Source organism: Zootermopsis nevadensis, unplaced genomic scaffold (genome assembly GCF_977971745.1).
Source record: "Zootermopsis nevadensis isolate Lab colony 2312 unplaced genomic scaffold, Znev_1.0 Znev_ptg000001l, whole genome shotgun sequence".
Lineage (NCBI taxonomy): Eukaryota > Metazoa > Arthropoda > Insecta > Blattodea > Termopsidae > Zootermopsis > Zootermopsis nevadensis.
In genome coordinates this window covers 4,712,495-4,738,251 of record NW_028259133.1, presented here as the reverse complement: position 1 = coordinate 4,738,251, position 25,757 = coordinate 4,712,495, and the positions used below count along the sequence as shown (strand labels likewise).

The 25,757-nt window shown below is 40.2% G+C and overlaps 1 protein-coding gene across 2 annotated transcripts in view; it reads right to left on the bottom strand.

Moving 5' to 3' along the window:
- Positions 1 to 2,212: 2,212 nt before the first annotated feature.
- The window catches only part of LOC110836763 (uncharacterized), a 65,250-nt gene continuing 41,705 nt past the window's right edge, over positions 2,213 to 25,757 (bottom strand). Inside the window, exons 1-7 of one of the 2 annotated variants that reach the window (XM_087351646.1) lie at positions 23,005 to 23,334; positions 19,652 to 19,775; positions 19,123 to 19,276; positions 16,047 to 18,662; positions 13,699 to 13,841; positions 11,543 to 11,611; positions 2,213 to 5,647 (exon numbers count right to left, since the gene is read on the bottom strand). In XM_087351646.1, coding sequence (XP_087207772.1) covers positions 2,454 to 5,647; positions 11,543 to 11,611; positions 13,699 to 13,841; positions 16,047 to 18,662; positions 19,123 to 19,276; positions 19,652 to 19,775; positions 23,005 to 23,013 — 6,309 coding nt within the window. In that variant the 5' untranslated portion in view covers positions 23,014 to 23,334 and the 3' untranslated portion in view covers positions 2,213 to 2,453. Of the gene's footprint in view, positions 5,648 to 11,542; positions 11,612 to 13,698; positions 13,842 to 16,046; positions 18,663 to 19,122; positions 19,277 to 19,651; positions 19,776 to 23,004; positions 23,335 to 25,757 lie in introns of those variants that run through there. The other variant, XM_087351606.1, reaches the window with a different exon arrangement.

Below are 25,757 nucleotides of genomic sequence, written 5' to 3'. Positions count from 1 at the left end.
AAGCCTGGAAGCATCCCTGGAAATCTTTCTTTGTCAGCCTGTCAAGCACCATCTGCGATTCTGCCTGAATCTCTTCTATCGTCTCAAATCTCCTTCCCTTTACCTGAATTTTCATCTTTGGGAAGAGGAAGAAGTCACACGGCGAATAAGGAGGGTGCGGGATGATGGCCATGGTGTTTGAGGCCAAAAACTGCCAAACTTTGAGGGCGGTGTGCGCTGGCGCGTTGTCATAATGCGTCGCATGTGGAGTTCTTCCTTTAGAATCAGCTGACAGGTCCCATAGCCTATCCCAACAATGTCGCACAAGTCGTTGATGGTACGACGTCGATCTTCGTGAATGGCCTGCCGAATCTTCGTAACATTTTCGGGCGTTGTGCTCGAAGATGGTCGTCCAGAACGCTCGTCATCATCTACAGAGGTTCGGCCATTTTTAAAACGTGAATGCCACACAAAAGTTTGTGCACGACCCATTGCGGACTCCCCAAATGCTTGCTTTAGCATTTCATAGGTTTCCGTAGCCGTTTTGGCGAGTCTTTGGCAAAATTTGATGCACACGCCATTCCGAAATCGCAGGAGGGTCGGTGTAATGCACTACCAAAACGCCCGTAACTAAGAAACAAATGCTAATTCGATGATGGCGGCTGGCACACTGATTCACTATGAATGTAGGCCGCACCCCCTAGCGGCAGAACCTCGTACTACATCCGGTTCGCCCTCTATTGACACAGTCTTGAAACTTTCCGATCGCACCTCGTATTTAGTCATAAACTGGGCTGTCACCCAAGTCAGACAGACTTCAGTATTTCACAGAATATTATCGATACAGTTTCTTTAACCAATCAAAGCCCATGCGTGTTTAACTTTATGGTCTTTCTTGCATTCAATCTGTACACGTGACATTCTGTACTGTAATAATGTGTTCAGAACAAAGCTTACACTAGTCATATGTATGCAGAGTTGTCAGATAACAATGATGAAAAATTATGTACTCATTCTAGACTCTACGATAATGAAATGTGACTAGAAGAGGTTTTCAGCTGTTTCACGTGATAACACCTTGCAAACGCAGTGACATCAAGTTTTCTTATAAAAACCTACATTTAGGTAATATACTATAGCTCCTGAGCAAATTAAGAAATGAAATAGTTAACATTTGGTTAATTTTAAATGGCTACGAGCAACAGCTTTCTCGATTGCTCATGATGTGAAATGAATATCATAGGAAGCATGTTTCCTCTCCACCTTCACGTGATGCCTGAAGAAAAAACTGCAGAATATATGGAAAGAGCAGAAGTTCCTCTGTACCTGGCCTTTCAGTTTGGGGTAACATCCCCTTGTGAAGTCGCTGAAACTCTTGAATCTTCATTCGCTTCCATCAGCAGTTTTGTGCACTATGACCCAACATTTTTACAAATTAAGAGCAATGTGGAGAGAAAAAAAAATTAATTTTAAATTTACATTACGTGCCCTTTTCAATGGACTGCCAATCTACAACTGCATTAAAAATCAGCACAGTTTTTCTTCCATTTGATATAAGAAATTTATGTGACAATAATCTTCCTTTCACATATTCGGAACTGGAGTATTAAATGAACAAAGGAGAAGCTTTATTTTTCTTCTGCTTTTCCTGAACTGTACGTCAAAGTTTGAGAATATTTTATGAACAGTCTTGTAAATGGATTAAACAGAGTAGGATTTGAGGTTTTCACAGCAGTGAGTCTGAAGATTCATCATCGTGGCGAACAATTCCCTGATGATGGAGGCAACATGGACCTCTGAAACGTTGTTGGACATCTACCAGACTACGTGGCGCAACAACCCTGAAGACAGCAATCTTCGGATGAAGCAGAATTTAGTTTGTAACCAACACAAAGCAAGGAAAATCATTTGGCAGTCCACTTCTGGACAAGAACATGCAACGGCTTCTTCGATGGTCTCCCCACTAAAAGGACCATTGAGTTCCTGGATCTCAGCAGGTTCCAAGCTTTACGACTACTGTCACCTAAAGAGTTGATAACGCCATTTATTGGGTTTATCACAAAATAGAAATGGTCTCAGATACCCTTTGCGATTGATAGGCCTCGCCGAGTTACGACTTCGCCATTTGGGCAAGGATTTCCTGAAACCGGGCAATTAGGATACTGCATCTTTCTGTATTCACAAGGATGTTGGTGGATTAGAAGAACCGGGATGCACAAAAGATCAGTAATGGTCATAGTGCAGGGGTCAGTTTGGCCCCCTCCCCATTTATACACATACATATATATATATATATATACACATATGAACAGTCTTGTAATTGGATTAAGCAGAGTTTTGATCCCAATCAACATACAAGCAAGAAAAATATATTAGCCATTTCTCTAGTCACATACGAGTACTGTCAAACAGGAATGCATACGTCTTCAAACCACAGAGGAGACATTCGTAGTTCTTCTGATTGTAATAGCCATTCATTTCTTGTCTTTGAGATTCTTACAGGTTGATATCAGATAATCATTTTCACATTTCTGGGTATCAGTTTTGAATGCTGTTCCATTTTCACACATAAACCTAAAGTCCAAAACTTGCTGTATGTGAAAACCAGGAGAACAATAGTGAAACATCCGACAGTCATCCGGATCGGGATGATACTGATGTAATTCTCTTCCTGTGCATACAAACCCAGGCGGTCTGCTGACGGAAACTGACGACAGTGTGTAGCCTAAGTTGGAGGAAGGCGATGTGTTTGGTAGCAATTCTGTGTTTTCACCTCGATGAATTTCGTACATATTTGATGCAACTGTGATTGGGACTGATAAACCATTTATAGGAAGACGTGCAGTTGTAGAATTATTCCTTATTAACTTTAAATTTCTCTTTGTTTCATTATCAGTAGAGGAATCATCGGGTGTAGAGTGATTTAGCTCTATATCATTATATACAATCGAAGAATTTACTATGCTGAAGTTATTTTTGTAATATTCCGGCGTAGAACTGGGCAGTGAATTCTTCAAAGGGGATAATGTACGCAGTTTAGACGACAATATGGACTCCTCTGAAGTTGAGGATGGATAAAGAGCTTCATTATTTGAATATAATGACTTATTTGTGGTATTGGCACTAATTTCTGAGTCCTTTGTGGAGGATGCTGGAATTTCAGTTATAAATTCATAACCAACATCATATGCGCTATATTGCGGGTAAGGAACAGTTGAGGTTTCTTCAGTTGTAATAATTATTTCTGATGTTTGTATCTTGGGAACTGCATTTTGTGAGATTTTTTCTTGAAGAGCAGCGATTGGTTCGTCGGCAACAAGGGATGGTGGAAGTGCTGTAGCAGTATTTCTCTCAGCAAGCATCTGTAGCGGACCATCTGTGACAGGGTTCTCATTGGGTAAAACTGTGATTTTATGCAATTTCCTTGAGTTTGTTTCATCTTTTGTGGTGTTATTTCTAACGTAATTTGTGACACCTCTGTAGCGACTCCTTGCAATGGTAGGTTTTCTTGATGTCGGCATCTCTCTTGATTTAATCACAACTGGTGGGGGGAGTGGAGTTGAGAAGTAATTTATGAATACATTATGAGGTTTTCTACGTTCAGACAAAATTGAAACTGCTTGTGGGAATGGACTTTGTGCGGCTTGAGAATCTGTTGTCTGGTCCGCGTGTCTTTGAGGAAGTTGTGGCAAAGACTTCTCAACTTGTGGAAGTGGTATAACATTTATATATGAAGTGGTGCTGTAAATAGGAGAAATACTTCCCTTCTGAGGCTTAACTGTTGTTACTACTAACCCCAAATCTGTTGTTGCTTCTTCTGAAATTGCTTTTGAATCAAGAATATGTTCATTTTGAGTTGGTGAATTGATTTTGTGGCTTACAGCAGCTTGTTCATTTGAAACCAAACCAAAATTTGCAGTTTCTTTTCTAGAAGGTGTTTTCTTCTGCAACTGTGATGTAAGAAAAGCGGAAGTAATGCGGTCACTATTTCTGTTCTGAAATAACTTTTTATCGGTCTGACCTGTTGATGTAGTAACTTCCGCTTTTCTTTCTATCTCCTCCAAAGGGCTAGAATTTGTACTTGTTTCAAATAATTCTAAAATTATATCTGTTTCAGTGAAATTGGATTTCTGTGCACTGTGTTCATTAATACCAGTTCTAAAATTTGTTTGTGAATTTTCAAAAAGTCGGGATAAAACTGGAGGTTTTGTGTTTGATTTTACCGATGCTTTCGTAGTTAAATTAAAACTGCTACTCCCATTGTCACTTGCATTTTCTTCTATGTCCACTGTTGGTCTTTGCATTTGTTCCTCAATTCCTTCACCGACCACATCGTGCACACAATAATCACTTTGTTTTTCAGAACCGCACTCATCAGCTGGAATAAACATCTCATCGTCTGTTTTTGCTGAAGGTAAGTGCTCACTGTTACTGTCAGTTTTTGTTTCCTTTGAATCACCGTACTCTTCATCATAATAATACTCATAATCATCTAAAGTAACATCACTATTAAAAGAATCTAATTTTGGCACAGTTTTTATTTCTAAATTCTGATCTGGTTTCAAAGTATCATTCTTATTCATATACAAAATAATTTGTGTCGCATTTGTAGGAAATATTACGTCTGTCAAACTGGTAATGTTGGCATCAGTTTTAACGTGACCATTTGTCTCTAATGTATCAGACTGACGAAAACTTTTCACGTCATGACTTGGTACCAATGTAATAAATTCAGAATAATTTTTAATATTTGAATTCTCTTCTAATGTATGGTTAGTTTGTTCAGTGTTCTCTGGAACAGAAGTCATATTTTCATCACTGTAGACATAATCATCAGTATCTTTTACCTCACTTCCGTCTGATTTATTTTGCATGGCTGTTTCATCTAGAACAGGAATTTTTGCCTTTGATTCACTAAGATTAAGCTCAATAGCAAATGAAGTACTTTCTGTAGTGTATTCCACAAAACTTTCATAAGGTTCAGAAGAAGTCCTGTTACTTCCATCGCTGTCAGTAGTAACCTTCCCTACCAAAGCTAAAGATTCCTGATCATCGTCTTCATTTTCCTGATGTTCCAATAGATGCAATTCTGGTCTTTTATCATTCTCAGATTCATAATCATAATCTTCAACAGAAATTACGCTCTTTGATTTTTCTATTTGATCATTTTCTGATGACATGTCCTTATTAATTGGTTTCGCTACATGAGCTTCATAATTGTCATCTACATAGTCATAATAGTCCGATGCTTCTATCTCAGCTTCACGTTTCATCTTGTAATTCTCATCCTCCTTTTTTGGTGACTTAAACATTCTTAATTTGATCTGTGAATCCTTTTCAGTGATGTGATAGTTATTCCCAACTTTGGTTCCTGTAGATGTACTCGTCTCGAATGAATGTTCAGGAACAGAGTACAATGCACAGACCGCTTCTTTCCGGGCGCCACAATCTTTCTCTGCTTGGTTGAACACCTTACCCGGAGGACAGACAAAGGATGATTCCAACGTCATTACTCCAGAAATGGTACGACAGAAGTGAAATACTTGACACCGTGTTTCCAAATCAGCATATAGCCCATCATGAGGCTTATTTCCACAGGTGAACGATGTCTTCGGCAGGTTGTTCACATTGTATTGTGGCTGTGGGCCCTCGCCAGATGGTGAAGATGCTGAAACAGGTAAAACATTATAAAATTGCTTTAGTGTCTGTAATTTAATGTCTGACTCCTTGATGCAACTTAATAGAAAAGTAGTTACCACATAAGGTTTTGTTATACTCTGTTTTCATTTGTATGCAAGGATGTCAACATATGTACATCTTTGTACACAATTTAAAATACTGGCATTTTGTATAAACTGTTGCCCAGACAGTAGAATATAAATATATCTTTATTGATCTCATATAAGTTATATATCATTCCGCAGAAAGTCACCACCTCTTAACTCTGAACAGGGCAAATAAAACTCAGAAAGAAATTGTATAACTTAGTTCAGATGTTCACAATCTGCAGCCCACTACTGTGCTTCTCCTCACTCAGAATTCTTGTTACCTTACAGAATAGATTTGAACTTGTGGTACGAAGGTGAACCTGGAATGAGGTTCTACTCATGTGCAGTGTGCATTTTCCTAAAAGGAAATACATAAGTTCTTACTTGTCTGCTTTCTTGATTATATGTACGCTATACATACAACAAGTCTAGCACTATAAATTTTCAAAGTTTATATAACACTTCTCTCTTCACAGAGTCATAGGCTATTTTGAGATCTATAAATAATTGATGTACGGTCCCACCGAACTCCCATTTTTTCTCTAGTATCTGACAAAAGCAAAAGATCTGATCAATCGTTGATCTGTTTCGTCTGAACACACACTGATGATCCCAATAATTTCATTCGCATATGGGGTTAATCTTGCCAAAATAATGTTTGATAGAATTTTGTATGAGGTTGATAGCAGCGAAATTACCACACTCGGTCTTGTCCCCCTTATGAATATGAATAATTATGGGTTCCTTCCATAGTTGTGGCATCTCTTCCTTATCCCAAATTAACTGAATAAGCTTATGGATCCTCATATGCAACCCTTTGCCACCTGCTTTAATTAATTCGGCTGGAATCTGATCAATTCCTGGAGATTTATAACTTTTCAACTTCCCAATGGCTAGTTCCACTTCATCTAAGCTAGGTTCTGGCACCAACAGTTCAGCTGTATGCATTTTAATCTGTCTAATATCACCAGTATCATGAACATTTAAGAGCTCGCTAAAGAAATTTTTCCACCTATTCACAATTTTTATTGGATCTGCAAGCAAATTGCCACTATCATCCTTTACCAAATTGGTCTGGGGTTGATATCCTTTCTTAAAGTTATTAATGCCTCTGTACAGGTCTCTGATGTTTTTTTCCTTATTATTTGTCTCAAGTTCAGCAATTTTGCCCTTTAGGTATTCCCTTTTCTTAGTCCTAAAGGTTCTACTAGCCTCACGTCTCACGTTACATAGATTATCCGCATTTGTTTTGTTTGGGTTCTGCAACCATTGAAATTTTGTTTGCTTCCTTCGATCTATTAATTTTGAACATTCTTCATCAAACCACGGTTTATTTTGCTTTCTCCTGTAGTATCCTAGTTTCTCTTTTGCTGAAATTTTGATGCAGTTTCTGACATTTTCCCACTCCCTGTTGATGTCCACACTTTCATTATCCTCATTTGTCTCTAAAATTTGAAACCTATTCGAAATTTCAACTTGATATTGTTCCTTTGCCTCTCCCTCACTTAATTTTTTCAAATCAAATCTTTCTGTGTCAAAATTTTGTTTAGTTCGTCTACTTACTGAAAGCCGCTCCCTCACTTTTGCTACCACCAGATAATGATCAGTGTCGCAATCTGGTCCTCTGAATGATCTCACATCAATTACATTTGTCTGCCTTCTATTATCTACTGAAACATGATCTATTTGATTGTGTGTGCTCCCATCTGGAGAAGTCCCAAGTGTATTTATGAACATCACGGTGTGGAAATTTTGTACTTTTTACAATTAAATCATTTGACGTAGCGAAGGTTACTGCTCTAACACCGTTATCATTACTAAGTACATGCAGACTCTCGTTACCTATTGTGGGTTTGAAGATATCCTCCCTCCCAATTTTTGCATTTAAATCTCCTAGCAGAAATTTCATGTGATACTTGCCAAATGTATCAAATACTTTTTCCAATTCTTCATAAAAGCTATCATTGATATCATCCCTTTGTCCCCAGTTAGGGACTTCAGTGTCCCAGGCTTATAGAGACTCCAAATGTTCCATATCTCTTATCCTTTTTCAATTGCCATGCTCCTGCCGAAGAGTTCGTGCTGGTCCAAGGATTAGTTAATGTGTTCTTAACATTGCTCTTTTCACGGTGAAAGGTTGTTAGCCCAACCTCCAAGCTCGAAGGGTCCACGCCATACATGGAAGATAAGTGAACAGCCACTCCATGTATTGGCGAGGACACGAACTAATGAAAAGCTAAGTGAATTGCCACGCCATCTCTTGGGGAGGTATAAACTAATGGGCCCGCAAACATTACCTCCTTGGGTATCTTATAACCCGATAGGAACACCGAAAACTCAAAGCTAAGTGACCTGCTTCGCCCTCTATTGGCAAAGACATTAACTAATGTAAAGATAAGTGAACTAACTAGATCGCTTACCGAACCCGAAGGTTCATCACCGCATTAACCCAAGCCCTCCACCGGACCCTGTCATGGGCCAATAAAATCCAGTTTCCTTCAACTCCTATCTCCCATAGATCCCGCCTGACATTATCCTCCCATCTACGTCTAGGTCTCTCCAGAGGTCTCTTCCCCTCAGGCTTCCCAAATAGTGGACCCAACCAACCAGATCGCTTACCGAACCCGAAGGTTCATCACCGCATTAACCCAAGCCCTCCACCGGACCCTGTCATGGGCCAATAAAATCCAGTTTCCTTCAACTCCTATCTCCCATAGATCCCGCCTGACATTATCCTCCCATCTACGTCTAGGTCTCTCCAGAGGTCTCTTCCCCTCAGGCTTCCCAAATAGTGGACCCAACCAACCAGATCGCTTACCGAACCCGAAGGTTCATCACCGCATTAACCCAAGCCCTCCACCGGACCCTGTCATGGGCCAATAAAATCCAGTTTCCTTCAACTCCTATCTCCCATAGATCCCGCCTGACATTATCCTCCCATCTACGTCTAGGTCTCTCCAGAGGTCTCTTCCCCTCAGGCTTCCCAAATAGTGGACCCAACCAACCAGATCGCTTACCGAACCCGAAGGTTCATCACCGCATTAACCCAAGCCCTCCACCGGACCCTGTCATGGGCCAATAAAATCCAGTTTCCTTCAACTCCTATCTCCCATAGATCCCGCCTGACATTATCCTCCCATCTACGTCTAGGTCTCTCCAGAGGTCTCTTCCCCTCAGGCTTCCCAAATAGTGGACCCAACCAACCAGATCGCTTACCGAACCCGAAGGTTCATCACCGCATTAACCCAAGCCCTCCACCGGACCCTGTCATGGGCCAATAAAATCCAGTTTCCTTCAACTCCTATCTCCCATAGATCCCGCCTGACATTATCCTCCCATCTACGTCTAGGTCTCTCCAGAGGTCTCTTCCCCTCAGGCTTCCCAAATAGTGGACCCAACCAACCAGATCGCTTACCGAACCCGAAGGTTCATCACCGCATTAACCCAAGCCCTCCACCGGACCCTGTCATGGGCCAATAAAATCCAGTTTCCTTCAACTCCTATCTCCCATAGATCCCGCCTGACATTATCCTCCCATCTACGTCTAGGTCTCTCCAGAGGTCTCTTCCCCTCAGGCTTCCCAAATAGTGGACCCAACCAACCAGATCGCTTACCGAACCCGAAGGTTCATCACCGCATTAACCCAAGCCCTCCACCGGACCCTGTCATGGGCCAATAAAATCCAGTTTCCTTCAACTCCTATCTCCCATAGATCCCGCCTGACATTATCCTCCCATCTACGTCTAGGTCTCTCCAGAGGTCTCTTCCCCTCAGGCTTCCCAAATAGTGGACCCAACCAACCAGATCGCTTACCGAACCCGAAGGTTCATCACCGCATTAACCAAAGCCCTCCACCGGACCCTGTCATGGGCCAATAAAATCCAGTTTCCTTCAACTCCTATCTCCCATAGATCCCGCCTGTCATTATCCTCCCATCTACGTCTAGGTCTCTCCAGAGGTCTCTTCCCCTCAGGCTTCCCAAATAGTGGACCCAACCAACCAGATCGCTTACCGAACCCGAAGGTTCATCACCGCATTAACCCAAGCCCTCCACCGGACCCTGTCATGGGCCAATAAAATCCAGTTTCCTTCAACTCCTATCTCCCATAGATCCCGCCTGTCATTATCCTCCCATCTACGTCTAGGTCTCTCCAGAGGTCTCTTCCCCTCAGGCTTCCCAAATAGTGGACCCAACCAACCAGATCGCTTACCGAACCCGAAGGTTCATCACCGCATTAACCCAAGCCCTCCACCGGACCCTGTCATGGGCCAATAAAATCCAGTTTCCTTCAACTCCTATCTCCCATAGATCCCGCCTGAGATTATCCTCCCATCTACGTCTAGGTCTCCCCAGCGGTCTTTTCCCCTCAGGCTTCCCAACCAATACCCGGTGCACAACTCTTGTCCCATCCATGCGCGCTACATGCCCAGCCCATCTCATTCTTCTCAACTTAATCACCCTGACAATACTGGGGGAGGAGTACAGATTTTTAAGCTCATTATTATGCAGTTTTCTCTACGCCCCATCGTCTTCCCTCTTAGGCCCAAATATCCTCCTCAACGCCCTATTCTCAAACACCTCCAATCTTTGTACCTTCGTCAGAGTAAGAGACCATGTTTCGCACCCATACAAAACAACGGGCAAAATTATTTTGTATATTCTATTCTCCTGATCCTTAAATTATTAGATTCCCAGCATTTTTTGATTTTTCGAAAATTTAAAAAAAAATCATTTTTTTTAAACATTCTACCCACTCGATCACTGCCAGAATCGGTCTCTGCCGTACGCTCCACCCGACGCACTCGGTCTCCGTCTCGGTACAATCCGTTCTCTACATCCGGATCTCTGCCGGGCCGCGTAAGGCAGAGACCGGGGAAGTTAGAGAACGAGTATAGAGGACAAAGGGTGTTGTAGAGATATGTTATAACAGACAGAGAGCAAGGAAGACACCGGATAAGGTAGAGACCGTTTCGGATAGAGATATTTCTATAAAAAATTTCAAAAAATCGTGTAAATTGTCTTGAAACCGCACTAAACCAAAATTTTTCGAAATATTATAACATTTTATTGAAGTTGATATTTTTCAGTTTGTTTTACGTTTGTGCGCTTTTTGGACAATTTCCAGCATTTTTTGATTTTTGGAATTTTTTTAAAAAAATGAACTTTTTTTTCTTCAAAAATTCTACCCACACGATCTCTGCCGGTCTGTCTCTGCAAAGATCTGGTTCGGCTGAGACCGCGTAAGACAGAGATCGGGTGACGCACAGACCGAGTCCGGCAGAGATCGGTTGAGGCAGAGAGCGAGTCTGGTCGAGAACGTGTATGGCAGACACCTTTTTCAGCAGAGACCGGACGAAGGAAAAAATTGAGCACAAGCAAATTGAGAGAAGGCAGCGAGATCAGGAGGGTTGGCTGTAAGAAAAGATACTACATAAAGTGGAAATGTCTTAGGAGGAAAAATACACTCATATTTACACGAGATTGTTTTTTGTGTGATATTAGAAGATTTCAAAAGCCAACATCTCTACAGCAAAACTTTGAGAATATTTTAGGAAAATATCATAATGAATCAGTAAAAAGTTTTTAATTGTGTAATTGGTACAAGTTTCATAACAATTCTTCACTAACGGAGATGTTGAAAATGCCTATCTTAACACTTTATGTACAATTTGGCATTAGAACAAAAACTGACAGTAAAGTTTTTGAAGTTTTCCTGTAATTTGAAGGTACTGGATACTTATTATCAACGCCATAGTTTCAGAAATATTTAATTATTGTATCTGAAATGGCCTACCTGTTGGTGCTCTCCGTTTTGTTCGTATCTTCTGTGCTTCAAAGCGAACGTTATACTTTGAAATATCATCTGCAAAAATGAAACAATTTATTTTAGATTTGGATAAAAGTAACTCTCATAAAACAAAACACGTAGGTCACTGACTGTCAGAAGAGAGGTCATTATGACGGAGTATCTTTATAGCCTAAACTACATTCTCTTGAAAACACTGGAGCTGGATGATAGTGTATAAGTGTTAATGGAATATCCAGTGCACTCCCATTTACATTCATAACAGAACAGCAGTTCCATAGGGACAGGTCTCTAAAGACTTTTTTTATGTAAATGAGAAAGTACGTAGACTTATCATTCTGGGAGCATTTTTTAATTTCACAACACCAACGAGTTAATGTGCAGGGTTTCTGAAGTATCTAGAGGGAAGCAGGGTGTTGCAAGGCGTTGAAAACTGACAAATTTTGATGTATCTGAATAGTGTCGGACACTATCAGTTTAAAAATGGCCGCAAAAGTGCCTTCCAATCTGCCCAAATACGTGATTCCAACATCAGCTAACATACCCAAAGGTACCAGTTAAAGATGTAATGTGGTAGGCGAATAATGGAATCCCCAAATCCTCGTAAATTTGCCTGTTACTAACGAACGTACGTCAAGTGCTTTAGTCAAAATGCAAAGACGCTTGGATTGCAACATATTCAGCTTCTGGGAATCGTTGCAAAGTAACCAAATTCAACTAAATCTTTCCTTAACAGCTAAGACATTGTGTATGGTCGTAAGCACATGTGCGCATTGCAGACTGCACATAGGCATACGAGGTGCGATCGGAAAGTTTCAAGACTGCGCCTATAAAAACCCGTACACTTATCTCAGGTATTAAATTCATCCATCACCCTCGAAGTAGTTTCCCTGGGAGTGAACACAACGATCCCAGCGCCGCTGCCAAGCCTGGAAGCATCCCTGGAAATCTTTCTTTGTCAGCCTGTCAAGCACCATCTGCGATTCTGCCTGAATCTCTTCTATCGTCTCAAATCTCCTTCCCTTTAGCTGAATTTTCATCTTTGGGAAGAGGAAGAAGTCACACGGAGCTAAATCCGGCGAATAAGGAGGGTGCGGGATGACGGCCATGGTGTTTGAGGCCAAAAACTGCCGAACTTTGAGGGCGGTGTGCGCTGGCGCGTTGTCATGATGCGTCGCATGTGGAGTTCTTCCTTTAGAATCAGCTGACAGGTCCCATAGCCTATCCCAACAATGTCGCACAAGTCGTTGATGGTACGACGTCGATCTTCGTGAATGGCCTGCCGAATCTTCGTAACATTTTCGGGCGTTGTGCTCGAAGATGGTCGTCCAGAACGCTCGTCATCATCGACAGAGGTTCGGCCATTTTTAAAACGTGAATGCCACACAAAAGTTTGTGCACGACCCATTGCGGACTCCCCAAATGCTTGCTTTAGCATTTCATAGGTTTCCGTAGCCGTTTTGGCGAGTCTTTGGCAAGAGATTCAGACAGAATCGCAGATGGTGCTTGACAGGCTGACAAAGAAAGATTTCCAGGGATGCTTCCAGGCTTGGCAGCGGCGCTGGGATCGTTGTGTTCACTCCCAGGGTAACTACTTCGAGGGTGATGGATAAATTTAATACCTGAGATAAGTGTACGGGTTTTTATACGCGCAGTCTGGAAACCTTCCGATCGCACCTCGTACACTAACCTAACACATTAAAATATATCTGTCCCTTAGAAGCTAAACATTGTGCATGGCTCTCTGCGCATGTGCACTTGGACGACACCAATTCACCTAATAAAATTCAACACAAACTAAATGCATTGCTGAAAATGGTAAACAGTGCTTTACAACTAAAGCACTCTGCCTCTCCCCAGCGTGTGACAGTCCGTCCGATGGTAGGCATGGAACCTTAGTGCCCAACCTGATGCTAGGTACGTCGCGTTCAGGAGGCTAACATCAACACAGTGTTCCAATTCCAGCTTCCTGCCGCAAACACCATCAGCATTCCAGAAAACCAGCCGCAAGGCTTTAACCTCGTACGTCGCAGTCACACTCTGCTAAGAAGAGGATCTTATTCCCTGTATCAGGTATTGAACGAGGCTAAGTTATTAAAATGTGTAAATAATTATATTGCACATTAATAGCCTAAGTACTTCACCTGGAGACTGCAACTCGAAATGGCGGTTGACATGGTACAGGGAGGCTGACAATCTGCAGTCCACCAAGTGCTTTGCTTGACATGTTCTGCTTTCCTGACTGAATCTTGTGTCAGGTCCACACAAAAACTTGTTATCTGTTATTCTGTAACAAACAGTAATACGATTAAGCATGAACATAAGTTGTTACAGAAAATAAAAATCATGAACTTCATCTCTACATGGATTAGGGTCATATAAGGAACAAGATATACAGCAGGAAATGCCCAGGAGAGTCAAAATTGATCAAGAAGATTCTGCAAACCTACAGATCATTCAAAACGAGTCCAGAAATAACTGGTGCATGAGTAGTCCTCCGGCTGGTCGCGACGCTATTCCAATTGTGGCACTGTTCCCTCCTCAAGACCGCTCGTTCCAAGCAGCCTCTAGGTATGTTGCCAGTGTTTCAAAGTTTCTTGACACTCTTTTTGCCCTGAGATATCAATGAATCCTGCTGACAACATCGTTCACCTTGCAGGTCCTTCCGATGACTGTCCTAGCATAGATGATTTTCGTCTCGTCAGTGTGAGGTGACACAACCATACTTGGGCTCCTTCCCGGAATCCACCAAAATTCGCAATGTTACTGGCCTTCAGTCTGTCACTGGTCACCATAAGATGTTGACAAGCGTTAAGACGCGTATCACTTACTCGAATGGGTGAAATGGCAAATATAGCCATCTCCCAAAAGAATGCTGGGTAATGTAGTGCCTCTGATATCGTGGGTTAATATTGTATAGCTATAAGATAAATAGGCAGTATCTCGTGCCACATCTACGAGTTGACAAGACATTTCTCAGATGCACAGCAGTCTTCATGTGTCGTTCCGCATTGTCATCCGACTGCAGTTAAAGACGAGTGGTCTATGCCTTGCTTACTGCCAGGCACTGCAACACCACCTACAGTAATCAAGACCCAAAATTTTGCCCATGGTTATTGTGCTTTCATCTCGGTAACAGCGACAAAAGATGGTCACTAGGACACAAGGAAGTCAACAGCCCCGCCTGTAGGAGATGCCACCATAAAACAGAAATGGCCTCACAAATCTTATGTGAATGTGTGGTTAAATTAAGATTTTGTCACCTGCGTAGGTATTTTATGTGACAGGATGACAATCAAGTGATTCCACTATGTAAAATACTCCACTTTGGTGCAGGTCTGGGGCTACTAGTAGATTCAGAGAATGGGGATACTCGAAGTTCCAATTAACTATCATAGTGCAAAGGTTAGTTTGGTGCCTACCCAATTTACATTCATTCATTCCTCTTTCTTCATCTGAATGTGAAAGAGACGTTTTTCAGCTAAAATCTCAAAGTGACTCCACTAAGTTCTTCTTTGTTGATTAACGCCATCTTAGCAATGCCGTTCATCACAATTGTTGGGCCCTCTCTCACTAATCAAAACCTAACAAACTATGTTTAAACATGGCTGCTTTGCAGATGACATTCTGCACCAACTACACATGGGAAACAATGAAGACATGACACAGATTTCAAACGTCTTATAACATTAATCTTTAGGTCATCTGTTGTCCACTACTGAAGAGAATTTTTAAGAATGTCATTACAGTTGAAGCCCCTTTTGCAGAACTGTTAAACATGAGTTCCAATAACATTTATTCCACAGAACACAAGACAATTATGATTTACTATACATAATTAAACAAAGCAAATACAACAGTGAAATATCTTGAGATGTACATAAATACTTCAAATTCACACAAATTCAGCGTGCATGCCATAAATCACGCGAAAACTATCAAGGTATTATTGAAGTTCTTTCCATATGCAGTGTATGCACTGTTACATCATTTGACAGGAGGCTGGGTGGGCCCCAGAGCCGGTCTGGACGCAGAGGCAAGAGGAAAAATCCTCTGCCCCTGTCGGGGATCGAACCCCAGTCGTCCAGCCCGTAGTCACTATACTGACTGAGCTATCCCGGCTCACACAAATTATAAAATATAATGGACAAAATTAATCATGAAATGAGATTATATATAGTATATCAAAGTACTTGTTCTGTTTTAAATTTTAAAAAACTCGATCCATCGATTACTTATACAGAACTTGGAAATTTTACTACCTTCCTGTAAGGAATATTGTGGTTGAGTATGTCTGCATAAAAGTGTCATAATCCGTTACGAAATAGTAGACTCAGAAAACAACCTTTCGTTCAAGCAGCAGACCATAATTATTTTTAAAAATCCATATTCAAAGTCTCACAGGCGATAAGATTTTGGTCCTCTTACTACAATTCTAATAGCTCTGCTCCTGCTCAACTTCAGTCACTAAATTTTAAATAAACGCACTTACCTGCCATGTCTACCCATGGAGCATATATGGAACAGCTGGCAATCTGCCTCCAAGTCGGCGTAGTAGCCTCCGGGAATCTTGTCAGCACAAGTGAAGTTTGTCTCAGGCAGTGAAGTTAGAGGAGGAGTCTGGGACTTTGCTGCCGAGTGTCTGGTGGTCTCAGTACCGCTAGTTGGAAGATTCTGTTGAATACCGTCTTTCCTTATCATGTCTTGATACGCACTTGAAACACCTAATTTTCTTCTATGGCTCCTAATATTAGAGGCCTCTGTATTAGGACTGTTTAAATTTCTTTCATCTACATCTTCAAAATCAGAATATCTGTGACCATCTCTTCTACTTGTTATATCGTCACTTGAGTGAGAGTTTAGCGAACTTCTTGGCAGATACTCACGAGTATCAGCAGCATCCAGTGAGGTCCTCTGCTTGCTTCTTTGCCCGGATCTTTCCGAGTTATTTTCATTCCGATTACTTTCAGAAGGCTGATGTTGGAGATGTCTGTTTCCTCCTCTACCACGAGTTCTTGCAATATCAACATTTTTTGCAAAATTTTGTGATAGCTGAGGATTATCTGCATTTATCCCAATACTTACTGCGGATGGTTTGTAGGAACTTTCTACAGATCTTGAAGTAGATGTTATTAACCAAACTGGTACTGTAGATACTTCAGTAGATTTGTCAAGTAACCTTGGTATTTCAGAAGGAATGTGGTCCTCTGTAGTTGGTACGTTTTGTTTATGAAGTCTTCTGACTTTAACGACTCTATGGTGTCCGTGATGGTTTTCAGGTCTTACGGGAGAATCTAATATGGTACTTTCTGAATTATTTGGAGTAAGATTTAGCAAGGAAATGCCAGAATATTGTGTTGGCTGCTGTTGAACGTCTGCTGCTACTGTCTGAACTTGACGTGTTACAGAAACAAAGGAACTGGGTCTTAATCTTCCAGCAGGTTGCTTTGACTCTGGAATACTTGTTCGTTTGGATCGAGACTCCACTCTAGTTTGTCCTCTCGAATTACTCTGATGACTTGACCTTTCATCAGAAATCACGCTTTGACCTGGCCGGTTTTCGTGTCTTTCTTTACCGGTTCCAGATATTCTACTTGGCAGTTCCATCCGCTCTGAAGCTTTCCGTTTGTACCTTACATTATGAGGTGGTAAAAAGCCAATTTTCTTCAGTACATTAACCGCTTCACGTTTCTTTTTAACAATTCCATGTCGTGCTGGAGATGGCTTCAAAATTTTTGGCACGTCTCTAAAGAACGGGTCTGAAGCAACATCTCCTTCCTGATATTCGTCATATGAAGTTGTAGGTGTTGTTTCAGAAAATAACTGGACAGACACTGAGGAACTGTTTGGAACACTAGATCCTGCTGGAGAATTTCCAATATTTGATGTTAATGATATTACTGGAGGAATATCGCCAACCTTTCCTCCTGGGCCACTTCTTACATGTGAACTTCTTGAAGTGCTGCTAGTGGTTGCAACAACTGCTACCGAAGGAGTTGTTAAGAGTTGATGAGGCTGATATTTATTATCATTTGATGTAAACTGGAAGGTGAGAGGATTCTGAGAAATTCGAATCGTTTGCGTATGGAAACCGCCATCGTTGGAATGTATTTGTTGAAACAGAGGATGAGGAGGAATTTGATGTGCATTTGTTTCTAGTGGAAAATGAGAGTTTCTAGGAGGCTGTCTAGTAGTTTGAACAGGTATCTGTGGACCTTTTGCATGAAAAGAGAAGTGTTCAATAGGAGGAGAGCTGACAGTAGTCGTATATCCATTAGGACTTTTTGAAGTAAAAGGTATTGGAGGTTGTTGAGTTGTTGATGAGAATAAGAACTGACTTTTGTTATCTGAGTTTGCAGTTGGTTTAAAACCATGATGACTTTTCTTCTCATTATCCCTTTGTTGATTCAGTATCAAGTGTATGTTTAGCTGGTGTTTGGAATGAGCATTTTCATCTTGAATTACAGGAGGATTCTGATGTCCATACAAGTGGGATGAATGATACTTCTGTTGTTCTTGTCTGTTTGATTGGTTCAAGATCAAACCACTTTCCCCTATACCATGTACTTTCACGTTTATCTGTGGTACGTTGTGATGTTCTGGGCTAACAAGTTGATTCTGACTGCTGACTGTGGTTACAGGAAAATGGTGATTTACGCCTCTGTTTATGACAACCTCAGGATGATCTGTAATGGGATCATCGTCTTCCTCTTCATCTTCATCATACTGGCTAGAACTGTCTTCAGATTCCTCTCCTTTCTGGTTGGTATTTGAAGATGAGAAAGCGTTGTTGATTGCAAGAAATGCTGCTATTGACGGAGGTGTGGTTGAATGGAAGTGACTTAAATGCTGATTAGGCTTATATGTTGTGGTGGGAACAAATGGATGGACAGGCGTTTTTGGAGTAGTTGTGGAAGCAGGGTGGAGAATAATAGGGGTAGAACTAGGAAGAGTAGCAGCGGAAGGTTTAGAAGTGGACACCTTGTGTTTCACGCCATGGCCCTGAGAAGATGTATCGATGGTCTCTGCATGTTTTTCAGATTCAGTTTTCTCTTCTTCTTCTTCTTCTACTTCTTCTTCTTCTTCTTCAGCCTCTTCTCTTTGGAAACTGAAAAGTTAATAAAATGAGAGATTAATATGTTAATGAGAAAATAAATTATATAAGGTGATTCAGTGATTGAGGACATTATTGAAGAGGTTGTTATGAAAATAATTTGGTGCAGAAAATGCAAATAATTTTGTTTGAGAGTTGCCACCGTTTCTGAGTTATGAAGTACTTCCATTAATGTTGCTATTATTGTGACCATCTGACTGAGGCTCTGCGTTGACAGTTTGTGGATGTAAGAAGAGTTAAAGCACAGTCATGATACTTGAGTAGTGAAAACAGGAACAGTGGCAATAACATAAGAACCTACATTTAGTAATACTACATATGGAGGCACATGGATCGCAGACAATCTTACCAATTTGTATTTTAAATGGTGATATAATGATCAGATGCAGAAGAAAGAACTTTCAGTACAAAAATTAATTGTCCTCAGACATATTTTAATGCAGAAAGTCCTCACCTGAGAGCAGCGCTGCTTCCATATAGTTCGAGGTTCAGGCCGTAGAAGCCCTCAGTCTTACTGCAGTCCACTTCATCCACGCGCTCACACACCCTGGTTTCCTGGTCAAACACTGTGCCATTGAGGCATAAAAATTTTATATCTGTTATCTCTCCTGCAAAACAAGAATGTAACAAAATTTTAAAATACAAAATTATCTTGTCAAGGAGTTTCTTTGAGACTAAATATCATGTGATGTTTTGAAATAATGGAACGCCACACATTTGTAAAGGAGGAATTCTGACATTTGTTATTCTGAAATTTTTCATTCAAAGGAAAGAATTTTAAAAATTGCGTAAGAATGCTGATAAAATTGATTTACAGAGCAAACAGTCCTTTAAAAAGTAACAAGGCTTAAAATCAATTATTAATCACTTTCAGATTGTAAAATATTTTATTTCGCTGTACTTTATTAAGCTCTTCATTTTTGTCAAATTCTGGTATTTTAAAAGACTCCTGACCAAATATTTTGCAGTTGAATATCACATACCTTTTTGACCAATTGTGCAGACATGGAACATCTGGCAACCTGTCTCAATATCTGCATAATAACCTCCGATAACTTTACCCTCGCAGGAAAAATTGGTGTCTGGTAAGTTATCAAAATCCAAGTACTAAAAACAAAATAAACAATTACACAGTCAATATATGATTTAAAAACTGGCTGAGGAGGAAAAGTATATCAGACGACCGGGGTTCGATCCCCGACGGGGGCAGAGGATTTTTCCTCTAGCCTCTGCGTCCAGACCGGCTCTGGGGCCCACCCAGCCTCCTGTACAATGGGTACCGGGGTCCTTTCTCGGGGGTAAAGCCGGCCGGGGCGTGATGCTGACCACTCACCCGCATCTAGTGCCGAGGTCAAGGAAGAGAGGAGCTATACCTCCTCTCACCCCAAACGCCTACATGGCGTATAGTGGGACAAACTTTTATAAGATCGGGTATAACTAAAGAAAAGGGGAAAACTAGAGGCAACCAGCCATAAAACTGGGATAAAAGATAATTTGTAGAATTGATAGTTTGTCAAAACTGCATTCATTCGTTCGCACAATGTGCATAAAATGAATACATAATGAGGTCCTGTCTGTCCATCCACCTGACACATCTCAAAATTTCAAAAACATATTTTGACCAAATGAGGTATTTCAGGTTATGTTAAGAAACAAATCAATTTTGGTTATTATTGTTCAAATAAAAGCCATGCTGTGTTTTACATGAAACTCAAACTGAAATGTATAGATTTTATTTCATAAATGGCTCAATGCCTAAAGTAATTATTACATAAAAATCAATAATTATATAATATTCTGTTTTTAATTTACAGCACGTTTGTATATGCAATGTAATTAAACTGGCCACTCTATGTTAATTTATTTCTCCTTCTGATATTATAATATTTTCTCAAATACAAAAGTTAAAGAAGAGATAACCTATTCAGAAAATACATTTTACACAGTTAATTTATCATTCCACAAGATTTTAATCCAGATTTATGAACACTAAGCGCAATAAGGTACGTAAAATTTCGAATAAACCATCCGGAGCACACGTGTACTGAGAAATGGAGTACACATTTTAAATCCTCTGAACTGAGAGATGGTAATGGAACAATTTGCAAATCATAGTTGGCAAGGAATTGAAAGACAGAAACCTTGTCTGACTTAACAAGGTTAAGTAAAGTACTGACCAAAATGAGGCATCAACACACGTTTTGCAAAGTTGGAAAGTAAAGTTATTTGAGCAAGATAAATATTTTCTTTTAAGGGTACCACATTTTCTCTAAAAAGACCAGGTTAAGAGATATTTCAACATACATTAGAAATCATAGTATATTTTATTGATAGTTTGTAAACAACGTCACGGCTCTCTGTTTGAAGCTATGTTCTGTCAATAATCAGTTTCCGATTAACAAATTAATCAGTAAAGAAGGAGAAAACAACATACAAAACATATTCTCATGCAAAGCAATAATAATGGTGAGAAGTATATAAACTGGATAGCAACTCGCTCCAGTTTATTTTCTGAATAAAAAGATAAAAGATGGTATGAATAAATAAATAAATAAAATACAATTTTGTCAGCTAGGAACTTTCAAGGGTGTGAAGAATGCATGTGGAAATCCTACGTATTTCACTGCAGTTTACAACTTCCAAGTCTTGTTAAAAAGGTTCACGTAAAACCCAGGGTTCTTCTTCTTCTTCTCCCACAAAGTGATGTTAGTGACATACCAGTAACCTTTTTATCTGTGACACAACGTATACGTCATCTGATATATCAATTAGACAAACCTGATTTGAAAACATCATTTGACTGCTTTAGATTACAAGGGTTTCAATTCATTACTTTTACCTAAAATCCACTTACAGCCCACAACAAATGAAACTTGTTAACTTAAGTGCATGTCTAAAAAGTTTCGGATGCTGATATTGTGAATATGACATTGTCGTACACTGAATGGTTAAACACAACTAAAAACTAAAAGGTTACACTTTCTCCACAGAGAGAGCTATGCGCATGCGTGCACATACAAACACACCTAAGTACTTAATGACACCATAATTTGGTAACAAATTACTGCAAGACTCCACAACAAACAAATAGTAAGAAACTCTTACGTTATTTTCATTCTAACATTACACTCTAATTTCATTTTTGCAAGGCCCGATATATTTGCACTCATATTATAAATGAGCATCTTTGGTAATGTATTCAAGGACAACTGTTCCATTTCTGGGCACCAGAATGGTTTTTGTGTCACTGTTCTGTATGGTAGAGAAATAAAATATGTGAATGCGATTAATGTATGTACAATTATTACCCAAATGCATGCTCCAAAGCAGGGGTTCTTAACCTTTTTCCACCAGGACCCAGTTTGTTAATCAGTTTCGTGACCCATGGTTCAGTTTCAAATTTGATGTATTTTCTTTTCATAACCTCACTCTTGTCTACAAATTACGTATATGTAATTATTATTAAAACATAACTAATGTTACATACTTGTATAAAATAATATTATTAAAATATGAGTAGTAATTAGTTTATTAGTTGGCATTATACAATAGTTTTGCAAAATCACAAATATTAGACGAACAGCACAAAATTAAAACAGCTGTTGGTATATTAATGTGAACCTTGACTTCGGACAAGCCTTGAAAGTTCTTCAAAATCGTAGTAATGTATTTCAAAGGCTGCGTCTTAAGTCACGCTCTGATTGCAGTTTGGTTTTTATAAGGGCAAGTGCTCAAAAACCTGCTTGGCACAAGTAGGTTGTAGAAATGGAAAGTAAAACTTGAAGAGCCTAATTTTACACAGTGGTTTTTACCTTTTTATTCAATTTTGATCCAGAACGCAGTGTCTCGTCGTTTTGGATCTCTAAAAACTGCTCCTGAAGACCAGAAATGCGTAAAATTGAATCGACCAAATCTAAGACACCAATGTCAAATGGGTCATGTTATTTAGGTCACATCGTCCGGGATGTTGCGGTCGAAGTCATTATGTTCCAAGATAACATTTATTACGTCATAAAATTTAACACTTTCGTATCCAGTAGCAAATTCAATATAGTAAAAAAAAAAAGAACAATCTTTTATCTTCCACAATTTCAGATTTCCTTTGAAAGCTATCAGCTTCTCTGTTCGCCCACCCAGTGTCTAATCACGGCCTGACTTGTCTCAGACACAAAGGCTTTGGGCTCATCGCTAATGCCACAACTCTTTGCATGACGTCTCTCAGTGACAGCCACCTGTCCTCAAAAGCATGTAGTCAGAGCCAATATCCAAGCACACCTGGCTAAAAATTGTTGTTGTTGATCGACCTAAATTTTATAGAATTCACAACTCCGATTACCTCTTTCATCACAATATCCAACGCCTCCCACAGCCTTTTATAAACAAGATTCTCCCTTTGGAGGACATAATGACAAATTTTTGCCTGCGGATTCAATTCCTTCACTCCGTTTCAAACGCCTTGGAGCACAAATTTCCCGGTGCACCATCTATACACAAACTAAAGGCACTGATTCCGGTTCAAACCTTTATCACTTAAAAATATATCTTCTCCTGTTCTGGTGGAAGTCATTGGCCATCAGAACAAGAAGCTGATCCCATATCTGTTAACCCTGACTGCGAATTATCACTCAGATCAACTGTTTCATCCATCTGCAGACAAAACTGAACACTAAATACGTGTACGAATCGTGTCACTTGGCAGCGGAATCTGGTTCGTCTTTCTTGGCAGTGTCACGCCCACGGGTCATGCGCACTACGTCTACAGCTGACTATCTTACCACGCTCGATTATTGCATGCGGTTTATTTTACATTGCAAACCTCCAAGCAACTTGATAAGAAGCCACAGTGGCTTGCTTGTTGCACAGAATACAAGCATACCTCGGAGATATTGCGGGTTCGGTTCCAGACCGCAATAAAGCGAGTCACACCATTTTTCTGGTTTCCCAGTGCATATAAAAGTTATGTTTACGCTATACTGTAGTCTATTAAATGTGCAATAGCATTGTCTAAAAATGCGAGAACCACCAAAATGTGACACAGAAACACGAAGTGAGCAGATGCTGTTGGAAAAATGGCGCCGATAGACTTGCTCGACGCAGGGTTGCCACAAACCTTCAATTTGTAAAAAAAAAAAACCCACAATATCTGCATAGCGCAATAAAACGAGGCATGCCTGTATACAAATAAATCTATTAACTCTAGTGTCGAGAGGCTGTCGTTTCGTGTAGGAGGAAATTTCAATTGATTTAAGTTGATCGTGACGACCCATTTTTGGGCCGTGGCCCACATGTTAATAACCAATGATCTAAAGTATTAAGGCCACATAATAGAAAGAATACTATACAAGAAGTCTATTTCAAAAGAGGGGTTGATGAAGTGTTTATCAAACACCCACGCTGGCCTTGTAATTCTGGGGTCTCGGGTTCGATTCCCGGCGGTGCCCGAATTTATAACTTGTGTTGGGCAAGGCCGTGGTCTAGGCAACACGGAGTTTTCCTCCGGGGGCTTCCCCGGTTTCTCCGTGGCATCCAAATAATTACTCCATTCACACACAGAAGAAGGCAATGGCAAACCACTTCTGGATCATCTGCCAAGAACGTATATGAACAGGTCCCAGTCCGAGAAAAGGATGGAAGGATCCTGTTCATATGGACCTGTCGTCAGACAGAACACTAAATAATAATAAGATGAGGTGGTCCAGCGGTTAGAACGCTGGCCTTGTAATTCTGGGGTCCCGGGTTCAATTCCCGGTGGTGCCCGGATTTATAACTTGTGTTGGGCAAGGCCGTGGTCTAGGCAACACGGAGTTTTCCTCCGGGGGCTTCCCCGGTTTCTCCGTGGAATCCCAACAATTACTCCATTCACACACAGAAGAAGGCAATGGCAAACCACTTCTGGATCATCTGCCAAGAACGTATATGAACAGGTCCCAGTCCGAGAAAAGGATGGAAGGATCCTGTTCATATGGACCTGTCTTCAGACAGAACACTAAATAAATAAATAATGTTTAGGAATATTTATATTGTAGTGTCTGAGCTATGAGTTGGCTTGGCGGTTCTTGAGTTTGTACCAAATAATGGTCAACGGGTAGAACAATGGTGTAATGTTGTAATACAGGGTTATTCATAATTCCCTGACACATTACAAAACATCGCTAGACTTGAATGGTGCAATAGATAAATACGATAAATATAAACAAATGTTCTGAACAAGGCCAAATGTGAATTTTACATGGAGATCACATTTGTCGCACAGAAGAAATTATTCTAAATACCATTATACTATCCATGCTAAGATCAGCTTGTACAACTGTCGAAGAACTCAAAGCAGTGTTTCAGTGTAAAATAAAAAAAAATAACAGACCAAAGATCTTCATTCAAATTAATAGCAGCAGAAATCTATCAGTTGTATGGTTTCATGCGTACGTCAGAGTTAACCCATGAGGGTTATGTTTGTATTGTCAAATATTTTGATGATGACCACCGACAGGGATGTCCAGTGTAGTCAGTACATTATATGATTGGTAGTTCGTTTGGAGACTCGTATCACTTCAATAAAATAACCTGCTACGCTTTTATAAAGTGCATAACGATGCATTTCAGTGGATATTCCTGGAAAATATATCTTTGGTGTCGCTGATTACTGTAGTAGACACGCCGATGTGTTTATTGCAAGGTCTATGACTGCAGGTGATTCACGAAAGTGGTTCACCTGAACACTTTTAACACAACGCACATGCATATCAGAATCACGGGACTTTTTACTTTCTTTCGAAGTATTTCACCTCAACGCTTATACGCTTACACTTTTTGCCGTCGATGTGGCAAGGCAGTGACGCCGTCAGAATGGAAATAAATAGGTTGACTGCGCAGCCAATTCAAAACACCGTGCTTTAGTTCGCCGTAAATCTTGAAAACAGGTGATAATCATTAAGTGCTAAATTCGAGAGATGATATACTCAAATATATTATTTTATTTTCTATTTCTAATTTATTAATATTCATTTGGTCTTTATATTATTTACTTTACAGGATGATACAAAAACAACAACAAAACGTTCACCCACACAAAATCATGTTAAGCACGACGTA